The 22,564-nt window shown below is 40.1% G+C and overlaps 1 protein-coding gene and 1 pseudogene across 6 annotated transcripts in view; one reads left to right on the plus strand and one right to left on the minus strand.

The window, feature by feature from the left end:
* The window catches only part of Tafa4 (TAFA chemokine like family member 4), a 206,985-nt gene that overhangs the window by 152,496 nt on the left and 31,925 nt on the right, over positions 1 to 22,564 (minus strand). For all 6 annotated transcript variants that reach the window (XM_033757078.1, XM_033757075.1, XM_033757074.1 and 3 more), the window contains 2 exons: positions 10,056 to 10,188; positions 3,183 to 3,298 (listed from right to left, as the gene is read on the minus strand). In XM_033757078.1, the coding sequence (XP_033612969.1) occupies positions 3,183 to 3,298; positions 10,056 to 10,069 (130 nt within the window). In that variant the 5' untranslated portion in view covers positions 10,070 to 10,188. The remainder of the gene's footprint in view (positions 1 to 3,182; positions 3,299 to 10,055; positions 10,189 to 22,564) is intronic.
* On the plus strand, positions 10,867 to 12,454 carry LOC104870501 (annotated as a pseudogene).

Raw genomic sequence — 22,564 nt, forward strand, 5'->3', positions numbered from 1 at the left:
ACCCCCACCACCCGCCATAACTATTCCCCTCCCTCGCTCCCAGCAGGCTGGGATGGAGACAACTGCACATCATCCTTGAAAAGCAAATGTTGAAAAGAACAAAGCTTCTGTCCACTGTGGGTTACAGAAAGACTGCAGCAGAGGGGGACCATCCAGCTCACCTATTTAGCCACTCTGTACTCACATGCAAGAAATGAAAATGTCTTCTGTTGAAGCCATGACTTAGTCTGTGTGGTTTGTTAGTTACAGCAATTGGTCTACTCTCATTTACATGTACTGTAACTCAGCAATCTCACTAGTAGAAATCTTTCTGAAGAGAAGACATACATAATTGTACAAGTCAGATAATTAACCAATATTGGAATAACCACATAATTCATGGCACAACCATCCAACAGATTACCATGAAGTCTTAGAGTAAGAAAGATCTGTGAGCAGCCAAGGAAGACTTGTAAACCCTGCTGGTAAGTGACAGCAGGGGGCCTGGGACAGCTGTTAAGAAAGAGGGTGCACAGTGACATATGTGTGTGAATACATACTGGCATACACATTCTTTTTCTTAAGGAGATAGCCAAGAAAAAGTTAAAAGGATATAACTTTCATTAGCACTTATATTATTTGGAATTTCTACCACCAGAAGGAAACTATGTAGTTTATTAGATGGGAGCAAGTTGTTATGTCTTGTATCTAAACATCCCCCCAAAGCCTCCTGCACTCATACGTATTGCTTTTCTGAGCTGGCTATATCTAGGGTATGTGATACTGGGATTAAGAGTACAAAACTCGTCCACCGATTGTTACTGGTGAGGTTCTACATATGGTGGAATGGGTTTGCTGAAGACAGAAGCACCCCTGAGGTGTAGGGGACATGACCCAAAAGGCTTGTAGCCTGGAAGGGATCCGAGAGCAAGGGAAGCTCCCTGCTTGCTCATTGCTGCCTTCTGCCTGCCACACATGAACTGTTTCTCCTCTGCATTGCCCCTGTGCTCTGCTGGCCCCAATGCCTCAGAGCCTCAGAGCCATCTGAGTATGGACTGAAACCCCAACAAACTGTGAGCCAAAATAAACCTTTCCTCCTTTCACATATGGGTATCGGGTAATTTGTCCCAGCAATGAGAAAAGTAACTAAGACACAAGGGGTGTGTGATACTGAGAATAAGAGTGTATGGTACAAAATTAAGACAAGTAGTCAGCCTATTAGTAAATATTTCTTTAGCATGCAGTCCATCATAGGCACCAGGGACACAGCCAGGGGCCTTGCAGGATGACTCAGCAGGAGCCCTCACTCTGGCCAGTTCCCTGTGCGGCGGAAAGCCAGGGAGGCCCACCATGAAGGTCTTCAAGTGGGCAACGGATGCTTACAAAAGATGGTCCTCCAGGCAGCACACAGCCTCAGTTAAAGAACAGAGCTCCCAGGAGCCAGGAATCAGCCCTGACTACTCTGATGGTTGCTAAGATGTGGAGTGACAGGCATTTATTTTCCAAAGATGAAAAAGAAGAACCCACAGCAGCCCAAAGAGAAACCAAAATGCTGGCCATATGCACTGCACTGAGAATCCAAAGGAAATCACCTAGTGATCCAAAACAAAACTGTCATTCTTTGGCAGAACAGGCCATAGGGCCTAGGTGCAGACCCCCTCACATCCCTGATGTGTCTTGATCTCCTGCTGGTATGAAAGACACTATCAGTCTTTCTTAGGTACACAGTCCCAATCTTGATTTAGAGTAACCCATAGAGTTCCCCCTTTCCCAAATTCAGAGTTCGGTATGAAACAGCAATTGCCACACAGACAAAAACAGAAAGTTCAGTCATGTCCCCTATTTCCTTCAAGTTTTAATCACTTTGCAACACAAGCCCTCCAGCATACTTCTGGAAAGCTTGGCAATCTGCTGCTGCTAAGAGGCCCCACTGAAACAATGTGCGTGTTGACCAGCCCGACTCCTAACCTCCATTCATGAAGAGAGATATGTACTAAACAGATAAGACTCGGGACTTCAAACACCCTGTCTTCCTGAACAAACTCATCAAAAGGCATACCACGCAGTCACCAGCTAGCTATGGGCACTGCACAGAAGCCAAATGCTATTGATTTTATGCTGATTCGCCGCAGCTTCAATCATTATTTTTCTCATCTTCTGTCACATGAGGAGGGAACATGGAGTTGTGAGAGATTTGAGAAATTCTCTTGAGCCTTAAATTACAGGTAACCTTAACATACCAGAGCAAGGAAGTGGAGAGCATGACTTGTTGTACACCTACAAGTAAGACTATTGCATGAACATTTCCACACATGACAGTCTTCGGAGAGAGGATTTATGTTTCTGACACATACGTGATTTAGCAAAGCCAAAGCATTTCTGCTGCTGCCACACCCCAAGTTACCATAGCAGAATTAGTAATGATTAGTATTGATTTGGCTGAGTCCATTGACAAATGGGAAGTATTCGGGAAAATAATTCACTGGAGATTTCCAAATCTGGGTCACTTATAACACAGATCAGAGAGAAGAGGAGAAGCACAAGATATTCTCATTCTCTCCTATGCACATGCACTGCACACATGCGCACACAGTTCAGTACCAAAGCCCTGGGCTACAGAAAAAAGCAATTTATGTATATGAGTTTTACTACAAATTATTAAAAGGAACATAGCTAAATCTTCCATTTTAGGACCCATACAAAAGTGACCATTGCTTTTTTCCCTTTTGTTTTATTTTGCATTTTTGTTTTTTTTACAAATCATTCAGCATCTTTTCTCCATGAATCACAGAAGAGTCTTTACCTGAAAGTTCCTTTCCCTCCAGCCTTGTGTCAACTGGAGTGTATCAGCTCACATATTCTCCTTTCTCCTGTACTTTCAGGAGGATAGATACATGCATGCACACACAGTGTACTAAAAAAATATTACAAAAATTGAAGAGTTCCCAGGAAAAGAAAGGTCTAAAAAAAGAAAAAAACCTTGAAGACATCTTGCCAACACAGGAGCAACAGCACTACAGCACTACTCCAGTACCAAACCATTAAGCCCAGCTCCTTTTTCAGGGGTGCTGCCTGCTTCCTCTGGTTATTTACACACCATAGAGGGCTCCTGTCAATCATCTGTGTCTAAAACATAGACTCTGACATTTGAAAGGACTGTATTAATTGATCTGAGCAGAGTGTAATGCGCTTGAAGGGCTTACCTGCATGTCCCCAGAGATGCTGGCTTGAGGCGGACATCAGCTTACAGCACACCATTAACATGTAGGCCAGGAAGACCCAATGTGACAGCAGCACTGACTTGGCACAGACTCTCATCCTACAGGGAAAACAAGGCTGCAGTCAGTGAGGACCCAGAAAGGCTCCCTGGCAGACCCTACCTAGGAGCAGGTGAGGGAAAGGGTGTGGGAGGCACCTGTTCCCTACCTTCTGTTCCCCCAGTCAATTGAATTAAGCATTAACTCAGTGTTCAATAACCACCTTTTATAATTAAGGCTTTCCAACTCGGCAGCACACTGCAGTGAAGCCTATTTATGAATCTCCAAGGTCTGGCTCAAGTTTCCTTGATAGAACATTGGGGTTATATTCTATTTTCTTTCATGAAATTTGAAAGGTACATACTTAGAGTTGGACTCAAACAAAACAAACACATGTGGTTTCTACATCTGACAGAGACCACAAGACGCTTGCACATATGGCTCAAGGGCTTTCTGGTTTCATTGCTGTACAGTTCTAAAAGATGGAACTCATAGTTTACCAAGACAATCTCAAAGTTTGGAGGAATCAGGGGCAGGAAAAGAGACTATAAAATAAACTTGATCTCACATGGATGGACAGTGTCAAAAAAGTTATTCTAAGACAATTCAGTTCAGTGTCACTGCATGGTCTATTCAAACAAAAGTAATAAATGGAAAATATCAAAAATGCATTATTCTTAGCCCTAATGTTCTTCCCTTTTTAATATTATAAGAGAATTAGATACAACTTGATTAATTTTCTTTTGATTTGTAATAAACTTTTGAAGCAAAAAAGGGCACTTGGCCTCTGAGACACCATATTGGGTTCTGCTTGGTACACACCTCACAATGCCCATTATCACCATAATGGATCAAAGGAACCTTCCTTTATATACAATCTTCCCTTGGTATTCATGGATAACAAGCTGCCTAAAATACCAAAATTTATCTGAAGATTCAAAATTTGCAAGCGTGCTAGCCCCTAATATAAAATGTTAACCAGTCATTGGATATGAGCTACCCCTGAAAACCAAGGGTCATTTGGGTAAGGCGGATCTTTTAGTGGAGGACAATTCTGAGAGTGGGCTGACATCTATGAGCTATCTTCTGGCAGTACTCCAACAGTGGAGGGCATAAACCCTTCACTCCTGAAGCAGGATCTTGGCAAAGCATCTGTGCCCACTACTGTCTGTCAAATTTTAAACAGAAATAATTTCCCAGGTAACCACAGAGAAGGAGAGAAGAATGAAAGACATGATTAGAGAATCTAGAACAGAAACAGATGAAAAAGTAGATGAGTTCAGGATGATAATGGAAACCATGAATGCCCAGCATAGGAAAGAAATGGAAACCTTGAAAGCCCAACATAAGAAATACATGGAATCCATGAAGCAGATTCAAACAGATATCCAGGAGATTAAAAACTCCATAGAAAGCATTCAGAGCAAAATGAATGAATGTGAACATAGAATTTCATATACAGAAGATAGGATTGTGGTCAGTGATCATGAAAAGAGAGATCTCTTAAAAACAGTAAGGGACCATGAGAAAACAATCCAACATCTCCTAAATGATGTAAAGAAGAATAATATAAGACTGATGGGAATCCATAAAGTAGCAGGAGAAAGTTCAAATGACATTAAAAAAAAAAACTGTTCACAGAATTGACAGAAAAATTCCCAGAGGGGAAGAATTTGACATACAGATAAGTGAGGTATATAGGACTCCAACTAGCCATGATCAAAAAAACAAAAAAAAAAAAATCTACACCTAGACGTACAATAATCAAGATCCCAGAAATAAAACAAAATACTACAGTCAGTTAGAAAAAAGAAACAAATCACATGAAAAACAAAGCCTATCCAAATCACAGCAGACTTTTCAACACAAACCCTCAAGTCAAGGAGAGCCTGGAGTGAGGTATTTCAAGTCCCAAAAGAAAACAACCTCCAACCTACACTGATGTATCCTACAAAACTATCTTTCAAAATTGATGGGAAAATAATATACTTCCACAACAAAGAAGACCTAAGAAATTTCACAAACACCAAACCGGCACTCCAAATACTTCTAAACAATATCCTGGAAAAAGAAATTGAAGGGCACAACTCCATAAGAGCCAACAGAGCAAATATACCAGGCAAGGCAAGAAATTAAAGGGAGAGAGGGAAAAATTAAAAATAAAAGAACCAACAACAGGAAAATAACATCACAATGAAAAGTTAACACATAACAGTTATAACAATCAATGTTAATGGCCTCAATTTACCAATCAAAAGAGGCTGGCAGAATGGATTGAGAAGCAAAATCCAACAATATGCTGTACACAAGAAACCCACAAAGAAAATCACAGACTGAGAGTAAAGAGATGGAAAACAGCTCTCCACGCGACAGGAGCCCAGAAAAAAGCGGGGATACCTATCTTATTTGCAGACAGAGTACATTTCAAATCAAAACTAATTAAGAGAGACACAGAAAGCCACTACATCCTTGTAAAGGGAACAATACAAGAGGAAGAAATGACAATCATAAATATATATGCACCTAATACTAACACCCCCAACTATACAAAACAAATATTAACGGATATAAAAAAATGAAATAAGAACTAATATAATTGTAGTGGGGGACCTCAGTACTCCACTGAAACAGACGGATCATCTAGACAAAAAAAATCTACAACAAAATGCTAGAACTGAACCAAGCTTTTGAACAACTGGACTTGATAATCATCTACAGAACTTTCCACCCGACAAAATCAGAATAGACCTTCTTTTCAGCTGCACACAGGTCATTCTACAAAATAGAATATGTTAGCTCACAGAACCTGCTTAAGTAAATGCAAAGGAATTGAAGTGATCCCGTTTATTTTGAGATCATAGTGCAATTAAACTGGAGATGAATAGCGTAAGAAACTGCAAGAACTTCACAAACACATGGAAATTGAATAACACCCTGCTGAACAACCATTGGGTCACAGAGGAAATTAAAGAAGAAATGAGGCAGTTTCTACAATTAAATGATAGTGCAAACACAACTTACAGAAATCTATGGGACACAATGAAAGCAGTTCTGCAAGGGAAAGTGATAGCACTAAATGTCCATACTAGGGAAACAGAGTGAGCTCAAATAAACAACCTAATGTTTAGCCTTAAGATTCTAGGAAAAGAAGAGCAAGACAAACCAAAAGCTCATACAAGGGGGAAATTATAAAGATCAAAGCAGAAATTAATGAAATGGAGACTAAAAGAACTATACCAAAAATCAATAAATTGAAGAGTTGGTTTTTCAAAAGAATAAGTAAAAATCAATAAACCCTTAGTCAACCTCATCAAAAAAGGAAAGAAAAGGCTCAAATTCATGCAATTAGAAATGAAAAAGATGAAGTCACAACAGGTCCAGCAGAAATCCAGAGGATCATCTATACCTACTTCGAAAAGCTGTACTCTAATAAAATGGAAAATATAACAGAAATGGACAGATTCCTAGATACATATGAACTTCCAAAGTTGAATCAACAAGAGAGAAAAACTCTAAACACCCCAATTACATTCAGTGATATATTCAAAATATAATTAAAATATTACCAACAAAGAAAAGCCAAGGACCTCACGGCTTCACTGCTCAATTCTACAAGACATTTAGAAAAGAATTATTGCCACTACTCTTTAAACTTTTCAATGAAATTGAAAGGGAAGCAATACTTCCAAATTCATTGCTGGAAGCAAGTGTTACTTTGATTCCAAAAGCAGGGAAAGACCCAGTCAAAAAAGAGAACTGCAGTCTAGTCTCCCTAATGAACATGGATACAAAAATCCACAATAAGATAATGGCAGACAGAATACAGAAGATCATCAAGATCATACACCCTGACCAAGTCGGATTTATCCCACGGATGCAAGGATGGTTCAACATATGTAAATCAATATGTAATACACTATATTAACAGAGTCAAGGACAAAAACCATATGATCATCTCAATAGATGCAGAAAAAGTATTTGACAAAATTTGACACCCATTCATGTTAAAAACCCTACAGAAAATTGGAATAGATGGTCTTTATCTCAACCTGATAAAGGCTATCTATGAAAAACCAATAGCCAATATCATTCAAAATGGTCAGAAACTGAAAACCTTCAGGCTAAAATCAGGAACAGGACAAGGATGTCCACTATCACTACTCCTGTTGAACACAGTTCTAGAAACATTAGCCACAGCAATTGACAAGAGAAAAAAATAAAAGGAATAAAGATAGGAAAGGGGAAAAGTTAAACTATCACTATTTTCTGATGATATGATACTCTACATAAAAGACCCAAAAACTCTGCCATAAGACTTCTAGACTTAATTGAAAGATTTAGTAGAGTAGCTGGATATAAAGTCAACACTCAAAAATCAAAAACCTACTTGTACACAAATAACAGACTCGTTGAGAGAGAAATCAGAGAAACAATTCCATTCACAATAACATCCAAAAAGATGTAATATCTAGGAATCAATCTAACAAAGGAGATGAAAGAACTCTACAGTGAAAATTACAACACTCTGAAAAAAGAGACAGAAGAGGATATAAAAAGATGGAAAGATATCCCTTGTTCCTGGGTAGGAAGAATCAACATAGTGAAAATGGCCATACTTCCAAAACTGCTATACAGTTTCATTGCAATCCCAATTGAAATCCCACAGTATATTTCACAGAACTTGAGAAAACAATCCAAAACTTCATTTGGAACCAGAAAAGACCTAGAATAGCAAAAACCATTCTAGACAACACAGATATGGCAGGGGGTATCACAATCCCCAACTTGAAGCTACACTACAAAGCCTCTGTGGGGCTGGGGATTTAGCTCAGTGGCTCCACTGCCTGCCTCACAAGTGCAAGGATGCAAGTTCAAACGCTGGTAACCAAAAAGAAAAAAAAGGCACTGTGATAAAAGCAGCGTGGTACTGACAAAGAAACAGACCTGAGGATCAATGGACTAGACTAGAAGATGCAGAAACAGCAGCAGACATACTCAGCTACCCCATCCTTGACAAAGGAGCCAACCATCCTCATTTGAGGAAAGACTGCCTCTTTAATAAATGGTGTTGGAAAAACTGGCTTTCAACTTGTCAACGATTAAAACTAGAACCTTATCTTTCACCATGCATTAAACTAATATCCAAGTGTATTAAAGATCTAAATATCAAAACAGAAACACTAAATTTACTAGAAAGTAAATTAGGTAGAACTCTCAAAGACATTGGCATAGGAGAAGACTTTATGAACAAATCCTCAGCAGCATGGAAACTAGAACAAAGAATTAACAACTGGGTTCTCATTGTATTGAAAAGTTTTTGCGATGCAAGAGAAATCACCAAGAGATGTAAGAGACAACCTACAATGTGGGGAAAATAATTTTTTACCAGATACTCATCAAAGAACTATTATCTAGAATATGTAAAGAATTCAAAAAAAATCAGACACCCCACATACAAAGAGCTGATTCAAAAATGGGCATCTGAAATGAACAGACATTTCTCAGACAAAGAAGTAAAAGCAGCTAATAAATATATGAAAAAATGTTCAACATCACCAGTCATGTGAGAGATGCAGATGAAAACAACACTGAGATTCTACCTTACCCTAGAAAGAATGGCTGCTATCAAGAAATCAACCAATATGGCTGGGGATTTAGCTCAGTGGTTCTATCACCTGCCTTACAAGCACAAGGACCCAAGTTCAATCCTCGGTACCCCCCCCCACAAAAAAAATCAACCAATAACAAATGCTGGCAGGGCTATGGGGAGAAAGGAACCCTTCTCCATTGTTGGTGGGAGTGCAGACTGGTGCAACCTCTGTGGAAATCAATATGGAGATACCTCAAAGAACTAGCTAGGATTAGAGGTTCCACTTGACCCAGCCATCCCTCTGCTCGGTATTTTCCCCCAAAGAATTAAAAGAATCATATCATAGTGATATATGTGCACCCATGCTTATAGTGGCACAGTTTGTAGTAGCTGAAACTTGGAAACAACCCAAGCCCATCAACTGGAGAATGGATAAAGATGATGTGGTTTTCCCTAAAATGGAGTACTATTCAGCCATAAAGAATTAGAAACTAGAGTCGTTTTTAGCTAAATGGATGCACATTGAGGCTAGACTCAAGTGCAATAAATAGGACACAGCTGAGTAAATACCGAATAGTTTCTCTTGTGTGAAAAATTAAAAGTGTAAATAAGGTTCAAATGGTATAATGGAGAGTGTAAAATAGGAAGAAAATGGCTAAAGGGGAAGTGGGAAAGAGGGGGAAGGAAATAAGGGAAAAGAAAAATTATGAAAAAATGGAAACAAAGTCTTTGTAACTAGGGAAGGGTGAAGGGGTGAAGGAAGAGCAGGGGTATGTGGAAAAAACAAGAACCAAGACATACCATGCAAAGGTACAAGATCCCAATGATAAATGTAACTGTATTGTTTGCTTTAAATGTACCAGTAAACTTAATGGAAAAGAATAAAAACAATTCCTGGGAGAATAGCAACAAGTTCTCTGTCCCTATAACAAGTATGTAATTCAGCACAGCTATGATTCCCCAGAGAAAAGTCACAGTGAAGAGGAGGGGCTGGGACAGAAAAGCTGTTCAATGACTCTGTCTCTCCTCCTCTTTTTCCTCACTGAATAAGCCAAAGCACTGCTTTTCAAAGATGAAAGCTAAAGTTAAAAGAATGGCATTTCCCTAAATTCCCAAACATTCTGTTTTAAAGGGCTTCTATAAAGGTTCATTAATTCATAGATACTTAGTGATGCTAAATATTCAAATTTTTTGTTATTATTTCTAGGTGTCTGTTAAAAGTGTTTTACCTTGGAGACTTCATAAAATTTGGTTCCAGCCAAATACAATTATCCCCAGATGTATTTCAGAGTGACATTAAATTCCCATTTGCAGCTCGGACCAACCATTTCTGTAGCTCCAAAGTTTCTTAATTTGTAAGACCTATTAAAAAAAACAGAAATCAATCAGCATTTTAATGTTGAAATGAAAAAGAATTTCAGTGGCAAAATAACAGTATTTACCGTAATGCCTTCACTTTCAGGAGAGTAATAACCAAACATTTCCAGACATTATGGAAAATAGTATGGAGGTTCCTAAACAAACTAAAAGTAGATCTATAATCCAGCAATCACACTTTTAGGTATATACCGAGAGTCACTATCCATCAAATAGTGAATAACAATAACAACAACAACAAGAGAGGTATGGTCTAGACACATGATGAAATATTATTTAGCCACAAAAATGGAAATCTTTTTACTTGGTCAGCATGAATGGAAATGGAGATCAATATATTCAGTGAAATATGACAGGCACAGAAAGACAAGTAACATATGTTCTCTTTCACACATGGAATCTATAAAATTAGATCTCATATGTGACATGATCAACAGCTGAAAGTTTAACTTTCTGGAAACAGTGAAAGATACACTGCCGTTAACTCCCCCTCAAAATCTTCTCCTCACTTCCAAAACACATATCCCATGGTTCTTTCCCACTCTGGGAAGAAGTTCTGGAAGTTTTTTTCGAGTCCAGTTGCATTGACTTGATATCCTGAATAGATTCAAAACATCTTTATTTTTTGTGGTTATTTTGACCGTGAAAAAGAGCAGAGGCTGCATGTTCTGTTACCGCTGTGGGCTGTGCGCGAAGGACACCCCACACTGCGCAGTCGGCAGGGAGCATAGCCGGAGCCTGCGGACACTTCTCCGTGGTCACAGTGAGTTTTACAGGTCGCACCCATGGAAGAGGAGGCTGAGAACACAGAAAGCTTCTCAGCAGTCCAGTCCAGTCCCAACACAATGGACTGCCAGGGCCAAAAGGAAATATTCAGAGGTTGACCTCCTGCCTTCACCAGGAGAAAAACCACCGAAGAATGGGACTGGCTTATTGTCTTCAACTAAAAACTTCATTAAAGGAAGCACACCCAAAAGAGAAAACCCTTTGAAACGAAGTAGAATTGAACGTGAAATAGATTCTAATTTGATCACATCAACACCAAGAGCAGGAGGAGCAAAGACTAACAAACAGGCATCTAGAGTAAGACAGAAAAGTCAAGTAAATGGAGAAGCTGGTAGTTATGAAATGACCAATCAACGTGTAAAACAAAACAAGAAATGAGATCATCCTTCCTCTGGCAGCCCTCCAAGGACAACACTGTCGGGGACCATATTTTCTCCTGTCCAACTTTTTTTCACCAGCAAATAAAAATGGAACATCAGGATCAGATTCCCCAGGACAAGCGGTGGAAGCTGAAGAGATGTAAAACAACTCCATATGGAACAAGTGGACAACATCACTACCGGTAGTACTAAATCAACCAACGGAGCAGCTCACTCAGCTCAAGCAGCTCAAGGGAGGCCACGATAAACAATGAGAAGCAGAGCAAACAGTTAATCATGATATCCCACACCTTACAGCACCAGTAACTCCAGAGAGTGGCTAAACCCATGCAGAAGCACCTATGAGGAAGACTGGGGAGTATTTGCTCCCTGTTATTTCTGTTTTTCTGGTTTCCTGGAACTCACTATGTAGCCCGGGCTGGTCTCAAACTCACAGTGATCCTCCTGCCTCAGCCTCCCTAGTGCTGGGATTACAGGCATGCGCCACCACACCCGGCGTTGCCCCCTATTATTTCATCAAACATGTTCCACCACTGACACAAGGACAACCCAACAGGAAACCTGCTCTTGCACTGAAAACAAGCAGCACACCAGAATTCTCCCTCCTTTCCGATCTGGATGAAACACTAGTGCGCTGTAGTCTAAATGAGCTCAAAGGTGCAGCACTGATTTTTCCAGTCCTTTTCCAAGATGTCATATATCAGGTCTACATGAGATTAAGACCATTCTTCAGGGAACTCCTGGAACATATGTCTCAGATGTATGAGATCATTCTTTCTACTGCTTCTAAGAAGGTGTACGCAGACAAGTTACCGCACATACTAGACCCTAAAAAGCAACTGGTCAGAATGAAGACCTCCGACCTCACATCGGAGACAGACTTCGCTTGCCTGATTCGCTGCCCCAGGTTAAAGACTTGTCAAAACACTGAAGGGAGAGAAAATGCAGGACCCTTTTGGACTAAGACAAAAACACTGCCGTTACTGTTGAAATTTTGCATTTTGTACCCTGTCTTATCTTTGCTGCCCAAGAATAATCAAGGGTTACAGAAAGAGACTTCACTTCAGATTGCATACATACAGTAGGTAGGCTAAAACACAACAGTCTTTAGAACAGTGCAACTCCAGTGAAATTTTTTTATGTACAGGACATCTGCAGTTTATAAAGAATTCTGTTTCTGCCACCCTCAGTTTGACCTGTAGTTACACAGGATTTTATGATAATAACAGAGATGAAATGGACTTTCATTTTCTGTTTGGTGCTGTAAGTGGGTTTGTAGCCACTTTTCTGTTACTTTACAATTCTCATTTCAACAGGAATGGCCAGTAAAAGTTGTTTTATTTTACCTGTTAAGGTTTATATACTTCTTACATTTCTGACCTGTATTATATTAGAATTTCATGATGCATTATTTTTAGTTGAGGCGCTTCACGGTTTTCTGGAAATAGTCAATTTTTAGGTTTTTTTTTTTAACTATATGTTTGAATGGCCGTTTTTCTGCTTTGCCTGCAAGCATATTATATACTTGTTTAAAAATAATCTCTTTTAGTCCATCTAAGTTTCATTTAGAAAGATATGCATTTAAATTTTGTTTCTGTAATATTCTCCTGTAGGTTAAATCTTTTCAAAAATCAAGAGACTGGGTAGATAAGAATATATGAACGACTAATATTCAAAAGATTTAAACCACCGTGATGGTGTATATTTCCAAATAGTAGTATCTTGCAATGTCACACCGATTTAATGGATAAAGGCATGCCTCAGACTTCATGCTGCTCACCAGTCTTTGAGGAGAGTGAGTTAGTCACCCTTTGGGCTTGATTTACGCATTGCTGCCTTTGTTTTTCTCCAGGAATGAAGTATTCAGCACAGTGATTCAGTATTTTTAATTGCTCTACATGGGCTGGTAGTACGTACCTCTGTTATGCTCTCAGTTACAATCCATTTAAAACTCTGTGTAACAACTTGGTACCTACCAGTAGTTATGCATAATCCCATAGCACAGTACACTCCCAAGCCACCAATGCAGTTACTAAGCTCTCATAGTGGTTTTCTATGCTATATGAAAATGGTCTTCAAGCCTTGGTTCTCTGATGCAGCTACCACAAGAGCATGATATTTTTATAGTGGCATGTAATCTTTTCAGGAGGCTTTTCACGGAAGGTAGAATTTCTAAAAGTATGCTTCGCTTCTCAACTGCATTAACATGCCACAGGCTCAGACTCTTTTGTGTAAAGGATGTCAAAGAACGGCACTTTTTCTAAACAGAAGTTGATATTTCGTATGCTTGTTAAGAAACTGAAGATGGACAACTGATAATTAAGGAGTATGCCAGTTAATTGCATATGTATATTACCTGTTTACTTGTACAACTTATACAAATTACATTAAGCTTCATTTTCAAATGAATCCTTAAAATAAGGAAATCTTTTTAGGACAACATTTAAGCTTTGCATTTTTTATTTTAAAGGCATGAGTTATGTCAGTTTTCAGTGGGTTAATGAAGATTTCAACTTTTCATCAGGTTGAGTGTTTTCTTACTATATTATTTGTGTGTGTAGTTAGCACATTGTGTCATTGAACTGTTTAAAAATCTAGCATGTAGACCAAACATTTTTTGTGGAAAATCCTTATTCATTAAAAAATAATCATGGCAGATTTTCTGCAAAAAAAAAAAAACAAAAGCATTTGTAATTCAGAAACTGATTTTTCTTTCTAATTTGAAGAAAGGTATTTTTCTTGCAGGAAAAAATACTGCAGATTCATTTCAATGAGAATCTTTGAAATATATTTATCTTTATGGCATCAGGGTATCGTTATGCTGTTTGCCTTATGTCTTTCTTGAAATAAAATGTATATATGTTATATTTAAAAACTAAAACAAAATGCAGCCTATTTTAGAATCCTGTCAAACCGATTACAAACCCCCCACCAAGCACAACTAAGATTTTTCTCTTCTTTAGATAAACCAAAGATAATACCACAAATTGGATTAGAAAACATTTCAGGTGATAAGATTCCAGCCCGCCCCTCTGTCCCTGCAGAGAAGAGAGCTTATGCCTGGATTGATTACTTCAGCAAGAGAGAACAGTCTTTGAATAACTGTATAAATATAAATTGCTAGGGGAAAAAAATGACTTGAGAATGTTCATCTGCCAGATCTTCCAACTTTATTAAAGCATGTTGGTCCTCGTGTCCACCCAAGGGTATGACATGACCTTCTGCTACTGGAAAGAATTACAAACTGTAATTCATCAGAAGCCGTCATAATGAACTCCCCACATATTGGAAACTAAAATGACCTTTCCTAGCTAATATTTGTCTTGTTTTCTTCACACAAAAGGAACCACTGGGTATTCTCTTTCCAATTCATTACAAAACAGATCCAATAGTGAAAAGAAATGCAGTATAATAGTTCGTTATGCCACACAGGAGCCAGGGGTTTCACTGTAGGCAGAGCAGTAACTCATTCAGGGAGACTTTCCACAGGGTCCCTTCCACACCTGCCTAGAAGGATTAACTCTTTCTTGTCACTTCTAACCTTCAGCATGTTCAAGACAACCCATAATTTTGCATGTGACACCCAAAGCATTAACTGACAGTCATTTGATTTCTCCCTCCCTCACTCTCTCTCCCGCTCTCTCTCTCCTTTTCCCAACTGTAACAGGGTCTTTTCTGTCTATCTGCTTTAAAATTCATTTATGTTTAAAAAGTTTACAGAATTCTCAATGATGAAAGACGCTGTCTGCATCTAGGCTTACAAAAAATGCTTTTTGAAAATGTGTCTGATCATTCTGAGAATGAACTAAAAAGACACAGCATTTGGATGCTGGGGCCTGGTTTTCATCTGTCACCTGATATGCTGGCATTATGTGCACAGTCACTCTTTCAGTACCGAAAAACAGAACATCTATTTGTTTCCCGGTACCAAGACCTTTGAGGTTCTCAGGCGAAAGAGGCCATGTTTCAGATATTTGATTCATTTCCAAGTTACACAGGAAGAAATCCTGGCTTCCCTTGATTTCTTATCAAAGAAGCAAAGATTGTACCTTTCTTTTTTCTTGATCTACCTGCCTTCTCTATTAGTGGGGTCAATTTCCGAGAGCGTTTTTCATTCAGAAAGGTCATTCACTTCTTGTGGATTAGCACCCTGGGAACCTCTTAAGGCCTTTCTGCTACACAGCCTGCATTGCACCCATGTATGTACACCGCATCATAATCTTTTCATCCTAAACGTCTACCATGATGAGCTATATTGTTTCCTCTTAAAACTGGAAGGCAGGGTCACCTTGCACCTGGATCTGATCCTGAGAAAAAAAATAAAACAAATTCAAAAGTGAGGTTTTGCAACACTATTGCTGTGCATTCTTAAAAAGTATCAAGGTCATGAAAAATGAGAGAGAGAGAAAGAGGGAACGGTTCTAAATATACAAGAGAGACATGTCGATCTAATGCAATTGTGACACATTAGATCTTAGACTAGGAAAAAAGAAACACACAACCATTCTCAGAATAAACTGCACACACACACACGGAGCCATAAAGGACATTGTTGAGACAATTAACAATGTCTGAGTAGCCTGAAGATTAAATTACATTATCGTATTAACATTGAATTTCCTGATTGTGATCATCATACAGCAAACATAAATGATTCCAAGAAAAGCAAAGAACAGAAAAAGAAGAAGGAAAGGAGGGAGGTCCTGAGTGGAGGAGAGAAAGGAAGGGAAAATGAATGAGTGCGTGAGAAAGGCATGGGGAGAAATATCTGGTGAATCAGCGTAAGGGGTATAAGGACTCAAAGTACCGGTATACAAAGCACTACTTTTTCAGCTTCCCACTGTCAGAAATGATATCAGACACTCACAGAAAATGTGTCAGTTTATTAGATACAGTAAAACATTTGAGACCTGATCACCAATACTGACTGAGAGTTGAGCATTCGGATGTTCTGGTTAAATCACTCTTTGAAGCATTCGCCCAAACCTCTATTGGATAAGGCCAATTTCATCTCAAAACACACTTACATAGTACCTGCGATGGACCATGCACTGTGCTAAGCATTTTTAAATATTCACTCCCTTAAAAGTAGGGCTTGTTTAGATCCCAGTGGTGAGTGTAACTGTACTGTATACTTAAAAAGTACCGATAAACTCAATAAAAAAAGACAGAAACCAAAAAAAAAAAAAAGAAGAGCTTGTTTATACCCCCACATGGCATAACAAGAAAAAGCAATGTGTCCAACATCACCCAGAAAGTAAGTAACTAAACCAGGGTTCCAATTCTGGCCACATGGCACCAAGATACTGTACCCATCTCAGTTCTAATAAGAATATTTCCAAAAAGTCTGAGTCTCTTTCCACACTGCAGTAAACAAGCTGAAAATAAATCCAGCCGTCTTTTTATTTGAAAACACTGGTCATCAGCCTGAAGTTCAAAAGTTGTATCTGTGGCTAAATTTGTGGAAAGAAGTGGACAGAATTAATTAGCAGATCACAGGGTCTACAATCATTTCTAGGAATCCCTAAATAAATTTTGCCACATCTTATAAAGCTAATGAAATATAATGACACGTTTCTGGTTTGCTGAAGATTAACTAAAGGCTAATGTCACTTCCTAAAGTAAGCCCAAACATGCAACATTTATAAAGATTGTGGATGCTTAAACCACGGTTTTTCAAACAGGTAGAAAACAGATGTTCTTCAAGTCAGAACTCTCAAAAATATTGCCAGGGAAATATCCCAAAGCCAGGACATCTCACACAAAGGCTGAATTATTTCTATTGACTTCAGTGAAAGAATTCAGCACCAAAACAAACACAAAAAATGGATTTTTTTTTTTTTTTTGTCTGTGCATCTGTTCAAACTGATTTCCTCTCACAATCCAATTCAGAAGCATTTTTGCAGCAATTCACCCGACAGAATCTAGCCTAGGAGCAAACAATCCACTTGCTCCCCCACCAGTCCCCAGGGCTCCTTGCATCACCTCCAGGGTAGGCGGACGGGATCATGAGCTACTCCCAGACTTAACCCCAGCTCAGCTCTGATCACCAGGGCTGGGATCTGCTAGGGTGGTCTGGTGACTTTCATTCTTGGGTCTTGGAGTATAAGCACAGTGATTCTTCCAGCCAATAATGTAAGAGGCAACATTCTTCTGAGTTGAGACACGCGGTAAATCATTGTTCCACACTGAATTTCCATTCAGGACAGAAAATGACAGAAGGGGAAAATGTTTCATAAATATAGCCTTAGTTTGGGGTGTCACAAAAGGATCATGAGTAGAAGAAGAAGGCAGTTCCACTAAGTTAATGGCTTGGGCAACAACCACTGCACATTCTGAAATGGAACTTGCCTACATAAAACAATTCATCACTTCTCCAGACCAAAATGAGGAAAGATATTTCCATTTTCAGTTGCTTAAATAACACAATCACACTGAATTGTCTTTGGAAACTTGCAAACAGCTTTTCCACCGAAGAATGCACAACCAGATGTAACCTCTCTCTCCCTCTCCCACTTGCTCGCTCTCTCTCTCTCTCTCCAAATTTACTCTGAAAGAAAGCAGGCATTAATGAGCTTCTTACATTGAAGCATGTGCCAGGGAAAGCAGACCCACTTAATAGGCTATCAGTGTTCCAATGTTTATGCGCGTGTATTGCAAGCAGCAATGTGTGGCTGAAGTCTCCACTAAGCCATCGTTTGTAATTATTACACGAAGCATAGAATTACTCTGTCGTTTAGAGCACATCCTGTAGCCTATGTTTCTTTCAATATGGGATATATAGAGATACAGAGGTATACATTCAGATTCTCACGGTTTATATTATTGCTTAAAAACATCAATGAAGAATTTATCACTGAAGCATTTTACAACACGCATGCTGTGAGTCATTAAAGATGGTGACTGTCTATTAAAAATTCAAGAATTTTATAAATGGTATTCGCTATTGATACCATCTCATCTAAACTGGTGGTGGAGAGGTCTTTAAGAAGGCTTTTCTAGTCGGAAACGACTTAAATAAATTAAGCACACGGGCTATGCTCATGTAAGGTTCACAGTGTCACTGTAAGAGCTGAGAAATTCCTTCCAAGCATCCAGCATCTTTATGGCAGGGCAGTGACATACTTCCTGTCCGACTGAGATATGGTCAAACAGTGTATTGTGTTAAAGGGAAACTCCAGCCTTCAACTGACCCTGAAAAGTACAAAATTAATCACTGCTAGTGACAGTGCTTTGTTGAGAGAGGGAATAGAAAAAAAAGAAAAAAAACAGAGAAAACAAACTGGCAAGCTACATAAAATAAAATACACTCACCAATTCAGGGACAGCCAGCCCAGCTCCACAGCTTGTTGTCCAAGTCAAATTAGCCAGGCCTGAGGCTGAACAAATGTGACCGGTAGTGGCAAGTGAGCCATAAATCTCTCAAGGCCCAATTATCCTTACTGCAGAGGGTTTGTTTCTTTTAATTAGGCCAGGTTTTAATTAGAAATTTTCCTCTCATTTCTCATTTTTCAAATAACCAAAACAGTGTACCCAGGATCTTATTTAATAAACGGCCACCAACATGCTCTGTGGGAGGCGAGCTATGAGTTGCCACACACATGAACTCTCATCTGAAAAGTTTTTATGCAACACAACCTGACTTTTTAAGGAATACTCATGAGAACAAAATAAGTTGTAATTATTACCGGTAGTAGCACCCTCTAATACCTGGTCCTTACCAGGGGCAAGAGTTCTACTGACCTATACGGTGTGCACCTTCAGGGGACAGGGGTAGTGGTTTATTTCTGTGTCACTGCAGCCTCTGGAATAATTATCCCACTTTTCATGGAATTTAAGTAAGTTTTGTTAATAAATGAACAAATGTAAGCCTCTAGTTTACTCCCAGGTGATTGGTCCTTACCAGGGGGCAAGAGTTCTACTGACCTATACGGTGTGCACCTTCAAGGGACAGGGGTAGTGGTTTATTTCTGTGTCACTGCAGCCTCTGGAATAATTATCCCACTTGTTATGGAATTTAAGTAAGTTTTGTTAATAAATGAACAAATGTAAGCCTCTAGTTTACTCCCAGGTGAACAGTCATTTAACCTGTAGGCTTCCTAAGGCCCTCACTGTAATATACTGAAACCACATCAGCAGCCAGGTGCCTTTGACCGTAACAGAGCATTTTAGGGAGAGTGTGATTCAGCTATGGGAAACGTAACTCAACAACCTATACACACAGTAAATTCAGCCACGGCAGGATTACACAGCAAGACAGAGCCCATCATAGACAATATTAGACACTTTAATCCATTAGTAGGATAAATGCTTCTTAAAAGTTTAATCTAAACTTTTAGTAAATTTTCAGCCTTAAAATTATCTTTTGCTTGACAAGAGTGCCCTCGTGTGGGCAAAGGAAGTCTACTGACCATGCTTAACTGACTTACTATGCATATTTTTATTGTTTTTTAATATTTAATAAATCGATATTCACAAACAGAATGTAAAACATTCTTAAATAGGTAACTTAAATTAAAAATATTAAACTAAATAGCTCTACCCCCAAAAAAGTAAAGTTAAATCAAAATCTACCAACAGCTTCTAAATGAAATGGTCATTATTTCTATGGAATATCACCAATAATAAATGAAAGCTTACTGGAATTCAGTATTTAAGACAAAAGATGTTACTATAATGGGTTGTTTTTTTCTAAATCAAAACCTCAGCATTCGGGTTTAACTGCAGTGCTGGCGCTCTGTGATAAATCAGTGGGTTTGGGTTACAGTTCGAGCACTAGTCTCTAAAAGGTTCGCCACAGCTGTCCGAAGCTATTTAAAGATTCTCAGAACTTACCCTGAAGGTACTGAAAGCAGACAGGGTCCTGCCATTCTGGGAACATCCTGGGGGAATTAACCAGCTGATTGTTTTCTACTCAGGAGTGAGTCTCCACCTGAGGAAGACAGAGGGCGCAACCAAGGAAACCAGTAATTAAAAATACCTGAGTGTGCCGTTCATTTAGAGCGATAACAGACCTGAGACACGTGGACAGGAGGAAGCTCAGCAGGGACCACTGCTCCTGTGGGCCTCCTGAAGACGAGTGAAAGGGAAGACAGGCAGGAAGAAAGAGGAGATCTGGACCGCCTTCAGTCGTGTTGGTTTTGTTCATTTGTTGATCTTTTTAAAGACAAAAAAGCTCTATGAGGGTGAGTTTCTTCGGTTTGCTTTTGATTTGGGTAGGAAAAGGAGAGGCCATTAAGGCAACACAGAACTGGGGTGGAGAAAGGAGAGTGAAAAAGGGAAGGAAGGGGCCCGGCCCCCTGCACAGTCCCACCCGGGGTGCTGGCTCTATCCGGCGGCTCACTTCTTTGTGACCCCTCCAAGAAGCATTTGCAAGGAGACCCGTGTTGTAGGCAGAGGAGGCACAGCGGTGTCCTGGAGCCAGCTGGTCTTCTAGTGCAAGGGGAACACGCACATGTAGGGTCATCCTAACCGGAGCCAGATGCAAAGCACGTGAAGGAGCCTATCTGAGCTTGGAGGGAAAGAGGCTACTTGTCCGTGGTCAGGGACAGCTGGCCCAAGGGCAAGTGACTCTGACACCTCGATGAAAGACATAGTGTGAACTCCCGGAGGGAGACAAAGAAACAGCAGAACGTGCTGGGGAGCAGAGAGGCAGCCGAGAGAGGTAGGAGGTGCTGTCAGAGAGCCCTGGAGACAAAGGCTCCTCAGAGGCAGGGCTGGAATGTGGTTCCAAAGGCACAGTGTGGGGCCGGGGATTTACCTCAGGGGTTCGGTGGCCTGCCTCGCAAGCGCGCAAGGACCTGAGTTCGTTCCCTGGTGCCAAAAAAAAAAAAAAAGAGAGAGAATGGACAAAGACACAGTGTGACTGGGAAGCTGGTGAGGAACAGGTGATGATGGCTCAGGTTTTCACAGCCACTGGGTAGCGAATCATTCTGACAGGACAAGCGGAGTCATATAAAACAGGAGATGACTGGGCCAGGGATCGAGCTCAGTGGTTCTGCCACCTGCCTGACAAGCTCAAGGACCCGAGTTCGATTTCCGGTACCAAAAGAACAGGTGATGATGGCTCAGGTTTTCACAGCCACTGGGTAGCGAATCATTCTGACAGGACAAGCGGAGTCATATAAAACAGGAGATGACTGGGCCAGGGATCGAGCTCAGTGGTTCTGCCACCTGCCTGACAAGCTCAAGGACCCGAGTTCGATTTCCGGTACCAAAAAATAAAAATAAAATTCAAAATTTAAAAAAATAAAAAAGGAGATGACTGAAGCCGTCCAAGCAAGGAACAGTGGGATGGCTGGGAGCAAGGTGGTGACAACAGAGCAAACAAAACCTCTAATGTCCAAAGCCAAAAGTGGCACCCAGCGCAAACCAGGTTTTCCACAAAGGTATGGGAGGCATCAGTGAGTGTATAAGCAAATCACCATCTCCAGTTTGCTCTCCCATTATCTCCCTTACTCTCCAGGGCTGGCCTCTGCGTCACAGGTCCGGCAACAGAGATCCATCAAGAGCAGGGAAACTGGCGACATAGTCAGCAACACATTACGGTCTCCACAGGAAGCCCAAAGAGATGAAGTCGGCCAGCTGTCTGGAGAGGCTGCCAAACAAGCCCGGCCTCGAAAGGGGTGTCGCTCATGTGCCCGGATGGGCCAACGTCCCACACACGCCCGGTGGGGCTTAACTCATGAGCTGATGCCAGGGCGTGACGCTCAGGTCTTGGCACCCAGAATACTATGGAAGCTTTCGCCTTGTAGACCCTGTACATCGTGCATCTGGTTACTTTTTAATCTTCATCGTGACTGCTAGGAAGCGCAAACCCAAATTTGTACTGTTTTCGGTAAGTGGTTAGGACCTTTCAACATGCCTCTCCATAGTCATCTCCTGCTTCATTACCCTTTTCTCTCTTTCTCTCGCATTTCACAGAATATGCCTGAAGGCTTTTCAAATCTGTTTTGGTCAAGACAAAGGTAAATACATGAATATATTAACAAGATACCCTGCCTGTTAACAGGTCCAACGTTCAGCTTGTATTTTGAATCTCTTCACTGACTTTCCTTTTTCTCTACTCAGCCTACCTGTCTGACCAAAAGTCAAAATGCCCCCCTTACTATAGTTACCTAAGTTACCTAAATAACGAAATGAAAAATGGTTACCTGGACTAGGTGACCCAGGGAAGAGCATACAATGGCTCATAT

This window comes from Fukomys damarensis, unplaced genomic scaffold, assembly GCF_012274545.1.
Source record: "Fukomys damarensis isolate Sample0158 unplaced genomic scaffold, DMR_v1.0_HiC HiC_scaffold_28, whole genome shotgun sequence".
NCBI classification, from domain to species: Eukaryota; Metazoa; Chordata; class Mammalia; order Rodentia; family Bathyergidae; genus Fukomys; species Fukomys damarensis.